This window comes from Cornus florida, unplaced genomic scaffold (assembly GCF_030987335.1).
Source record: "Cornus florida cultivar Cherokee Brave unplaced genomic scaffold, ASM3098733v1 CherokeeBrave_3.0.0_Hap2_Chr11, whole genome shotgun sequence".
NCBI lineage: Eukaryota > Viridiplantae > Streptophyta > Magnoliopsida > Cornales > Cornaceae > Cornus > Cornus florida.
Genome location: NW_026775581.1, coordinates 130,229,362 through 130,241,024, shown reverse-complemented (window position 1 = coordinate 130,241,024; position 11,663 = coordinate 130,229,362). Strand labels below are relative to the sequence as shown.

Below are 11,663 nucleotides of genomic sequence, written 5' to 3'. Positions count from 1 at the left end.
GGGCGGTCGAAAAAGAAAAATGCCGTACGAATTAATGAGCGAATAATGAAGTGTGTATGATGTAGATGCAAACAAAGACGAGGTTGACGACAAGTCAACCAAATTAAAGTATGGCTTTTCCCACGTCTGTGTGGAACCCACCTGCCCTTCTCTCTCTTCGTCCACAAGAAATATATATATATATATATGTATACACACTTAGTAAATTGAACAAAGTTATTGGAAGCAGAAAGTTAAAGATAAGAGAGGGTCCTACAAAAGAATACTAAGGATGAAAATTGAGGAACGCGGGGTACATAAAATCATTAAAATGTAGGGACCATTTAAAGGGAGGAGTCTTGACTTTTGGTTTGGATGGAATAGGAGGAAATGGAGAAGAAGCAGCCTACTATTTTCCATGATCCTTCTTCTCTCCTCTAATGGGGAAACTGCAGCAAGTGCACTGTGCTTGCCGACCCAACGACTCTAAAGTCTTGCAGAGTCTACGACAGCCGAACAAGCCCATATTTAATTATTAAAATAAAAGTTGTATTAAATTATTTATTTGATTTTTAATATATCAAAAAAATATAGTCTACGGCAGCCGAACAAGCCCATATTTAATTATTAAAATAAAAGTTGTATTAAATTATTTATTTGATTTTTAATATATCAAAAAAAAAAAAAAAAAAAAAGAGTCTCAAATATAGGGCGTTCATGTTTCTCAGTGGATTTGGTCATTCTATAATCAACTACTAGTATTTTAGTGTTTGAGGGTGGGGTAGTTTGGTCCAACTCGTAATTACTATAAAAGTAATTTTATTTATATGGTGAAGTTATTTTTGCAATTCTATTGCATGAGGATAGTTTTGTTATTTTAATTTTTTTAATTGACTTTAGCTGACCAAATAGCACCTGTAAAGGGGATCTTGTTTTTTTTTATTTTGGGTTTGGAATCTTCTGAATAGGTGATTTCATTGTACGGAGTATCATATACACTTATTTTATTATTTTGAATTTTTAATATTTTATTTAAAAAAACGAAAAAGTATCACTTTGCTTTTAATATAATTTTGAACCTAATACGGAGAAGATACAAGTCTTATGATGCAAGGGTATAGGAAAATTTTATACAGTCGGTCACACTTTGTATACCTTTCTTCAATTTCATCTTAGTTGGGGTTGGGACAAAAATGCATTTGGTAGCAGTACCACAGAAATAATGATGGAAACAAAGCTGAAAATGACATGCAGCTTTCGTTGAAAGCAATTAATCAACCAAGCCATGCTATTTACCGCGGTGTCCAACTGGGATGGAGCCAGGATGTAAGGTAAGGAGAAAGAAATAAAAATAAATTTTGGGGGTAATAGTGCATTTTAAAATAATTTTAGAAGAGGCAAATGTAATATTTTATGAATATATTACTAAAAATGAACAAATTACAAAGATAAAATACTAAAAAAAAAAAAAAAAAATTCCGCGCCCAATTACTTGAAAATTACCCAACACAAGTTATTCATGTACCATACAAGTAAATGTGGGTCCGTGCCTCACTCGTTACAAATTTTTATTTATTTAAAAAGTCACTATACAACATATTTTGAGAGTTATCAGAGCCAAAACTAAATAGAGGGAGAGAGAAAACGGAGGAGAAGAGAGAATAGGAGGAGAGAGGTGGAGAAATAAAAATAAGAATAGAAAGAGATAAAAACAAAAACTATTAATATTAAATTATTGACAATATTAGAATACCTACGCCTCCAATAATATTATTACTATTATGATTGTTGAATAACAATATATATATATATATATATATATATATATATATATATATAAATTATTAACAATATTAGAATACCTACGCCTCCAATAATATTATTACTATTATGATTGTTGAATAACAATATATATATATATATATATTTATTAATTTTTTTATTTCAAGCGTTAATTTTAATTTTAATTTTTATTATTATTTTTTTATGACAGAAAAAGAGAAAAAACAGAGAGGGAGAAAAAAAGAGGAAAAAAAAAAAGAAATTTTTTTTTTTTTTGTTTGAACGGGTTAAGATGAGTTCTCACATTCAAGTCTTAATTTACCATTAACCCTTGAATTGAATGGGTATTCACTTTTTATCCATTAGTTACCCACTAAATTGAATTTGAATATTCAAATTATTTAATTTTAGTGAACGATTTAATAGGTTTGGACTTATATTGCCACCCCTCGTTAACATGCTAAATCCCTACACTACCCCTCATTTCAAAATAGACACGGAATCTTTAATTACAATAAACATTACAAATTTTCCACTCCATGCACAATCTCACGAGTCATTACACAAATACACAAAAAGGACAGAGTCTATACACTTGTAATTTTGAATACCGCATTTTTAGTACATGAGAATGAAACGGTTTCAAATATTTTTTTTTACCAATGGAGAGCACTTATGCTCAAAAACAGTATTTCCATGCCATAAAATGTACGTCCAAAAAACCATCAGTTTGCAATTCAGCTTGGCTAAGGAATTCAAGTGATCGCGGTAGCCTGTATGAGGTGTTCTGGACCGTCATCCCTCACACCTGCACCCAAATAACCCTAGAAGAGTTTAGATTTATATTATGGACAGTGGTTTAGAACATGAAGAAAATTTGAAGAACATGAAGAAAATAAAAAAAATTTCTCCAGCGGCATTTTATTCTGTAACATCTTCCAGCAGTTGTACATGACAAATTATGAAATATCACTGTGAACCCTTGTGGCTCTGATCCACACAGAATACAAAAGTTATTGGTTTTTATCCTTTGCAAGTATGTCTTTTATTTTTATTTATTTATTTATTTTTGTCTCTCTTTAAAAGAAATAACTCTTTTCCTTTTTTTAGTTTTGGGATAGGGTTGGGGAATTGGTATGCTATTAATGGCCACTATAAGCAGCATAAACAAGTTCCAATTTGTTTCTTCATAATAACTAAATAAAGAACAAGAAATTAAACAGGAAGGAAACAAACCTCAATTTTGCAACCTCTACCATCTGTTCTTGTTGCCAAAGGTTTTTGCTCCACTCTTCATCTGGTTTCTGACATCCATGAAAAAAAAAAAATACAAAACTGTTTCAGCAATTCGCACATGCTTTCTAACACATATTGATGAGAAAAAAGGTAAAAGAAGAAAAAGAAAATGAGTTCCCTGCTTAATTTTTCTGAGCAACCACCATTAAGTTCAGAAAGGAAAACAAAACGAAAAATGATATCCCAAAAAAATATATTTACATAAAGCCAAGTTTCTTTCCCAGTTCACAGCATTAAAACCATGCATCATATCTTGGCAGTTTTGATAAATTTCCATCTGGTTGCACATTTTACTGTGCATCATATCTTGGCACATTGTTGTACCGAATAATAATTTATACAAATTACTCACCTGTAACTCATAGCTGATGATCCTGCTGCATCACTGAGACTAAGTGAATCAAATCGACTTTGTAAAAGCTCGGAAGAATCAGTCTCGGCATCGGTAGTCTTCCAATTAGCAGTGGAATCTGCCGGCCATGTAATTGGAACTACTAAATTCCTATAGCAATTGAAAAAGAAAAACAAAAAAAAAAAAAAATCAAGTCTTTTTATAAGCATATTTTTTATGAGTTGCCTCTCATTTGTTCAAGTAATAAAGCAAAAATTTATTTCACAAAATCCAAATTGCCTATGCATATAAAACTAAAGAGCAAGTCTACTACCCTAAGTAGTGAATGTGGTTTGTTATCCTAATCAAACTATTAAACAAAAATAAGTGGCAGGTAGACAATATATCAAAATTCGAGAGTATGGTATGCATAGTATACCCTTCAACATGTTTGCATTTGCAGCGACGCATAGTAACCACTGTAAGATTCCCGAATGAGACGTCAAGATGCTTTGCTAGTTCTGGTATCTCAGACAACGGCAAAAGACCCCAAACCTTAATAGCCTGGATGTACTTTGAATTTTCGTCGAGAATACATACAGACCAAATGAGATTTAGCAGGCCACTGACATTGTACTGCTCTAACAGTTCAGAAGAAATCCCATTCATGTCACTGAGAATTCTATCCTCTTGAGGCAGACGCCATCCACTTGAAAGCTTTGTCAAAAGAGAAAGCACTTCCTGACTGGTCTCTAGGTTCCTAATTCTGGCCATGGTCCTCAAGAAATTATTACTAAAGCAAACCTACAACAAAAAAAGAAAAAATAATTTGAACCACTCAAACATTTAAGATTAAGTTCTAATGCCTCTGACCAGAGCATTTCCATAAACAGTAAATATTCGACATAGAAAGATAAAGAGTGTCTATTAGAAAGACAACAAACAAAGACGGAACACCTTCCACCTCGCCTCTCTGAACAATGGGGAATTCATGTTGAGTAAAGTATCTAGTTGGTTAAGCTCAATTAAGGAAGTGGTAATAGCTTGAGCCAAATTTTTATCTTCATTAGCATTAAAAAAGCAACCCCGAGACTTGGCATCCATGACTAATTTACTCCAAACAGAGCGGCTGTTAATTAAGGTTGCTCCATTCCCCAATATCCAGAGGCAATACCTACACAAAGAACACAAACATGCAGATTAAATTTCAATGAAGAGATGGTTATCACTATGTTCTGATATGCAAAATTAATACCTCGCTCGTGTCAGAGCCACATTAGCTCTCTGCCGATTAGAAAGAAACCCCACTGATCCACTGGCATTGGATCTGACTGTAGAGATAATTATCACATCCTCCTCACTACCCTGAAACCCATCAACAGAGCGAACTTTCACAGAGAAGTCACTTTCGGCATCTGCACTGTATGTATTTCCGAGTTTCTCTTGAATTGCGAAAACCTGAGCCTTGTATGGCGATATACAGCCAATGCTAACCTTCTGTTTTCTAGCAACATATTCTGTAACACGAAAAAACTAGTCAGAATTTTACAACATTTTTATCATGATTCAATAAGCAAACTAAGCCACCAGAATAGTATGTCTTAATCAAGATTCGACAAGCAAATTGAGTGACTGAAACATTGTATATTAATCTTTCCAGTAATATTGATTGTTATGTTTACATAGATTTGGATCAGTCGGTGAAAGAAAGCACTACCTTTATAGAGGCTTGCGACTAACTCAGCTACCACAGCAACCTCTACCATATTTTTCCTGCTATGCCCACCGAAGTCCTCTTTTCCGTCGGTAACATTTATAAAAGAGTAGGAGCCATAAATCTTTCCTTGGAGGAAATGCCTTTCATAGGTTCTTTCTTTTACATTTGGAGCATCAAAAATCCTTTTATCATAGAACTCCATGTTTGGAAATAAGCTTATTGATGGATGCATCCTATATTGGACATTAAGAAGGTGCCTTGTGTGTCCTAGTGATACCAGCCTCTCGAATAAGCTCCTTCCAAATTCAGCCTCCTCGCAAATCTACCAACGAAAATCTTGGGATGTAAGCAAAAGAATAATTATTAAAATAAAAATTGATTAAAATGGCTAGTAGGCTCCTGTCATTGCGAGGTTTGGGAATGGCAAGATGTATGTAGCTCCACATGTGAAGAGGTCGTTACCTAACTAAAATAATAATTGATTAATGAACAAATTGAAGATCAAATTACAAACCTTGCTTTGAACCATTGCAGGAAGTTGGCGCTCATCACCAATAAGTATAGCATGACGGAGACTAGGGAGCTGCAAAGGAATGGCCGATTCACATTCTTTAAGCTGAGCAGCTTCATCAATAACCAACAATTCAACCGGCGTCAGTCCTTCAGTATGCAAATTTGCTGAGCTTGAAGCAGTGCAGAATATCAGACATGCATTTTGCAAACAAAAACTTCGAATACCAGAAAAATTCGGAACTTCGACACTTTCAGAAAGATGTTTGAGTATTCGAAGACACTCCTTCTGATACAATCTCAACTTCAAAAGGTGTTTAACACTGTATCCTACATCTCCAGTTCCATTGAAGACTTCTCTTAATCCTTCACGTGCAAAAGCTACACTATGCAATATAGATTCAAGCAAACCAAGAACTGTAATCATGTCCTTTACTACTTCCAATGAAATAAAAGATGTGGGCATGTGAGTATACAAAGTTGTAATACAAAATGTCAGCCTTTCTCCGATGGAAATGAATGTCTTCTTGATAAACTCCTCAAATGTCATAATATGAACAGGCTTATCACTTGCCTCGCATTTTTCTTTCTTCGGAGAAAGATCAACATTATTATCTTTTTCTTCACATCTCGAATGATTATTTCCCCGAGAAGGTGGCTTGTCCTGCCTTTTCTTGTTCCTGTTTCCCTTCAAGATTTTAGCTAAAACCTTCTTCAAAACTCTCTTCTTCACCATTTCTCTGGAGTCTCGATCATAGATCTCATTCTCTTTCTCTGGACTCCAATTTAACTTATCATTACCAAACAATCCCTCCTGCCCCTCCTCTTCCTTTTCATCGTCATTATCCTCGTCATCTTTCTCTTTTACCTTTTTCAAATACAAACTGTACTGTTCTTCAGGATCTTCCAGCAGACATATCATCGATTTTATACTATTATTCCATCCGGTCAATGGAGCACAACAACTTTCCAGAAATGCAACACGGTGATCAAGAAATACATCGAAAAGGTCATCATGATCATCAATCTTCATTCGCTTCCTATTACCAAATAATACTATATCTCCCAACCCATAAGTATCATATGATTCATATTCAAGTGCATCCCATACCAATCCCATAAGCCGCGCAGTAACTCCTAACACTGCAATATTAGTTGGGGCACATGTCAGAGTTGTGCATTTCATCTTTAAGAGAGCAGATAACAATGAAGCGACCGTCTTCGTTTTCCCAGTCCCTGGAGGTCCCCAAATTAGTTTGACAGAATTCTGGTGATAGCATTCTCTTGTAGCAATGCAGCTCACAATAGCATCCTTTTGGGAATCATCCAGCTTAAAAGAGGAAACGGCATCCCTTGCATTTGATATAACAGCATTCATACGCTCTTCAGATTGGCACTGAGTACAGTTTGTCCCAACCTGGAAGATTTAGATACGACATATATAGCACAGTTATGCATGTAAACGTATATATGTTTAATTAACCTGAATTTAGTAGGCATAAATCAAAAATGAAAATTAGGAATATAATTGAGGAGGAAAGAATTGCAATTCAAAAGATGTAACTCGAATTAAGTAAAGAAGTAGACTTCTGATTCTTACAGTGGCATCAGTGTGCAGCACTTCCCTTATGATCTTCATGTTTCCTCCTTCCAGCTGGTAGTTCAGTGCCTTCCATATACGAATGTTTGTCGTCATGTTTGTAAGATAAACAGCAAAAAGAGTGTCTTTCTTCTTATCCTTTCCTGTTTCTTCATTGAAAATGATTTCATTCGATGCGAGGATTGAATATTTCACAGAAAAATCATCCCCTGGGACCCGTATTTTTTTTCCTTCAACTAAAGCAACAAGGTAGGGACGTTTAGGCCTGTTCAAATCATCAATGCATTTCGGACTCACTCCTGTCAAGGCAATGAGGTCTCCCACCTCAGGCTTATACATTCCTCTCCTTCTGCTGAAAAATATATTGTAATACAATTCTTTGGGAGGCTTATAATTATGTTTAGATATTTTAACGGCCAAAATTTCACGGGTAGGTGCATGAAAGACTGTTGTGATGCTTGAGAACAAATCTGCACGTGTTTCCTCAATAAGAGGATAAATGAATGAGTCCATGTAATCACCTGTCGAAGCAAAAGTCTTCGGGATTTCCCTTACCTGTCAAAATTTCATGTTTAATGTCATGAATCAATATACACAATAGCCATAGAATATCAATAACATGTTTTTGATTCAATCTGTGGGCGGTGCATTTTCGTTCATTATAGTCGATGAGCTAAGCGACCTGATTTATGCGTCTGTTTTCTCTGAATCAATGATGAAGACAACCATCAAAATTTCTAAAGTTCAGTTCAATTAAGGAGATATCAGAAGGAGCAACATGGTAACACTAAATTTACTGTTATCACCTATTTTGTCCATGTATTGATAGTTTGATACTTCACCTTGGATAAGAGATTACTTTATTACTCTAAAACGTACTTCTTTCTGATGAACAAGAAAAAATATACTCACTTTCAATTATATTAGAATTTAATCTTACTGCTAATATAATCCTTGCACTATGGAAGTGATATTATTTGAATTAATAATTAATTACAATTGAAATAAAATGACTACAATAGACGGTTTCATAAAATAAAATATAATTATGTTTTGTTTGACATAGTCACATAGTCCTTTAAGGATGGTTGATTAACCGTGAATATATCTCTTCCATCGAAATCATATATGAATTTTTTAAAATGTATATATATATAAATTAAGGAAGAGTATAACAAGAAAAAGTTTTATTTTTTTTATTTTTTTTATTTTTTGCTAATCTTATTTTTCTCCATCAATTAAACACGAATTCAAGAATTTACTACCTAAAAAAACTTTTTTTTTGAAACAAAAAAAGTTTAGGAAGAGTATAACAAAAAAAGTTTTTTTTTTATTTTTATTTTTGCTAATCTTATTTTTCTCTATCAATTAAACATGTATTCAAGAATTTACTAACTAATTAGCACCACATGAAAACTTTTTTTTGAAAGAAAAAAAGTTAAGTTAAGGAAGAGTATAACAAGATTTTTTTTTTTTTTTTTTTTTTTTTTTTTTTTTTTTTTTTTTTTTGGTGTTTTGTAATCTTATTTTTCTCTATCAATTAAACACGTCTTCACATCCTAAAAGAGTTTACTACCTAATTAGCATCACATGAAAACTTTTTTTTGAAAGAAAAAAAATTAAGAAAGACTATAAGAAATTTATTTATTTATTATTATTGTTATTATTATTATTATTATATTTTTTTTTGCGTTTGCTAATCTTATTTTTCTCTATCAATTAAACACATCTTCACATCTTAAATGAATTTACTACCTAATTAGCACAACATGAATTTTTATTATTATTATTATTTTTTTTTTTAAAAAAAAGATAACAAGTTAAGGAAGAGTATATAACAACAAATTTTTTTTTTTTGGTAGAATATGAAGACATATTTAATTGATAGGGAAAAATAAGATTGGCAAAAAAACAATAAATAAATAAATAAAACTTTTCTTGTTATATTCTTAACTTTTTATCTTTAAAAAAAAAAGTTTTTATATATGATTTTGATGAAAATGATATTCTTCCATTCACGGTTAATCAACCAAATCTTAAAAAGGTTGTATTAAACAAAATTGATTTATTTCATCTTATAAAACTGATTACTATTGTCCATTTACCTCAATTTTAATTAATTATTAATTCAAATAATATCAGCCTCCTAAAAAAGGATTATATTAACTGTAGGATTAGATCTAAGGCTATAATTGAAAGTGAATATATTTTTTCTTGCTAATCTATATGGTTAAACACTACTGTATACATATATATATAATAACATATAAAATTATTGTCACCACACTTGTATACATATATATATAATAACATATAAAATTATTGTTACCTCGCTTGGCCAGTTCTATTTGTATTTGTTGCTACTAATCCAGAATGGTATTCGCCTTCATTTAGAAATTACCACAAAAGGTGAATATATATATACATGTGACATTTGTGTGTGTGTGTTCAAACCATGCTATTTATAACAAATTAAATGAGAAGATAGAAGAGCAATGAGACTTAAAAGGGTAATTGTGGCTCAAACCTTAGGCTTGTAAAGATCTTTGTTAAGCACATCAGCAATAGACCATGAGAAAACATAATCTGTCAAGCTCGTATATTTGGATTCTGTTTTCTTCACACTCCCCATCATCATCACTCCTCTTCTTCCCTAAAACTATGAACTCTGCCAAAACACAAAAACACACACAGATATGCATACATATACATATACATATATATATATATATATAGAGAGAGGGAGAGAGAGAGATCGCTTACCAGGGAAGTAAAGTAATGAGATTGAGGAAGAAAAGAAAACCAACAATGCCAGTAGTACTACTATTGCATGTCCGTTTTGAAAGAAAGCTATATCACCAATATATTAGTGTGCTTTTTTTTTTTATCTTCCAAAGCTCCAACGAGACCCTGAAAGGTCATCAAAAAAGAAATCCCGTACTAATGAGTTGGATAGAAAGAAAGTACTTAACAAAATTAAAGTAGTGTGTTTGTGTGTTTATAGAGAGAGAGAGAGAGAGAGAGAGATTGTGAAGCACACTAAACAAAGTTATTAGAAGCAGAAAGGTAAAGGAAATAGAGTGTCTTCGGAAAGAAGAATACTAAGGGGAAGTGAAAAGGAAAGCGCCATTTGCAAAGTTACTGGGTACCGATAAAAACTTAAATGGTCGGTTAAAAGTGAAAAAAACAATTGGTTGCGCCACATTGAACCCTCCATGTTAGCATGGGCAACAGGAACAATCAAGTTTTTCTAGTTAAAGTAATAATATGGTATCACTCACTACTTAAATACACACACAAAGTAATAAGACTCTAATTAAAGTGATAATTTAGAACCACCCACTATTTAAATACGGACATATATTCATAAGACCAACTCAAATAGCTGGATATTCACTTATGTGTCCGTTTTTAACCAAGTGATACCACATCATTACTACAATCTGAACATTTAAACTTTTTTCATATTAGGTAATAATTTTTAAATACTTACCCAATTAAAACAAGAAGTTCTACAATATTCGAGTACAATATCTCAGATCTTCCAGCCATTAAATCTCATCACCACGTTCAATGGCCGAAAAACCCTACCCTGCGGTACCAGAATATTCTAGAAATTGTCAATTAAACATCCCATTTACTATTATTATCGAGGTAAATAGAGTGTTCAAATTGGTCGGCTGTTTAGTAGTGTATACTTTTCCTACCTTTTAAGGTTAATAATTAAAGTATTTGTGGGACCATCTCAAGGGAGGAGTGACGACTGACGACCTTTGGTTTTCTTGTTTGGAAAGGAAATGGAGAAGAAGCAGAGTACTACTGTATTTTACATATTCCTTCTTCTATCCCAAAGGGGAAAATTAGTGACCAAATCTATTAAACCGTTCAAATTTATCTATTAAAATTAAATTATTTGAGTAATTAATTTATACTAATGAGTAAAAAATGGATATTCATTATATTCATTGATAAATAATTGATGAATAGTGGGTACACATTTCAACCTGCACAAACAAAACCTTTTTTTCTCTCCCATATCTCGCTTTCTCCTTTTATATCTCGCTTTCTCCTTTTATTTTTTTTTTATCCTCTGCTTTCTCTTATCTTTCCCTTTTTTTTCTCTCTTTCCTTTCTCTCTCTCTCCTCAAGAATTAAAAATATTTGACAATTTATTTCTAAAAACATTCCATAATTGGGTTGAGTATGAATTTAGCTCAGCCCATTTAACACTTAACCCATTGATAATCCACCATAAATGAGTTGATGATGGATTAGTGATCTATTACTGTCCCACCCATTCATTATCAATCCAGAACTCACTCAAACTCATCTAATTGTCACCCCTAGAGAAAACTGTAACTGCAATGTTTTTTCTTATAAACCACTAATCGCGATGACGATTATTTCCTCCCAAGCCTCGTTTAGATAGAAGGAAAATAGTCATAAGC

At 32.7% G+C, this 11,663-nt stretch overlaps 1 protein-coding gene across 1 annotated transcript; it reads right to left on the bottom strand.

The window, feature by feature from the left end:
* Positions 1–2,263: 2,263 nt before the first annotated feature.
* Positions 2,264–10,165, bottom strand: LOC132285325 (uncharacterized). The gene is made up of 11 exons (XM_059787493.1): positions 9,979–10,165; positions 9,743–9,883; positions 7,216–7,770; positions 5,620–7,032; positions 5,106–5,427; positions 4,644–4,905; positions 4,346–4,562; positions 3,828–4,192; positions 3,410–3,559; positions 2,998–3,065; positions 2,264–2,569 (listed from the first exon to the last, which is right to left on the bottom strand). The coding sequence occupies exons 2-10, from the start codon at positions 9,851–9,853 to the stop codon at positions 3,014–3,016; spliced, it is 3,447 nt and encodes a 1,148-aa protein (XP_059643476.1). The 5' UTR covers positions 9,854–9,883; positions 9,979–10,165; the 3' UTR covers positions 2,264–2,569; positions 2,998–3,013.
* Between the last annotated feature and the right edge of the window lie 1,498 nt (positions 10,166–11,663).

What these genes read in the sequence shown, in the direction of transcription:
- LOC132285325 (XM_059787493.1), bottom strand. Translation starts at nt 9,853, where the DNA reads ATGATGATGGGGAGTGTGAAGAAAACAGAATCCAAATATACGAGCTTG. An exon ending in TGCTGCACACTGATGCCACT is followed by an intron (nt 7,033 to 7,215) that starts GTAAGAATCAGA and finishes TAAATCTTCCAG; the next exon opens with GTTGGGACAAACTGTACTCA. An exon ending in AAATGCAAACATGTTGAAGG is followed by an intron (nt 3,560 to 3,827) that starts GTATACTATGCA and finishes CAATTGCTATAG; the next exon opens with GAATTTAGTAGTTCCAATTA.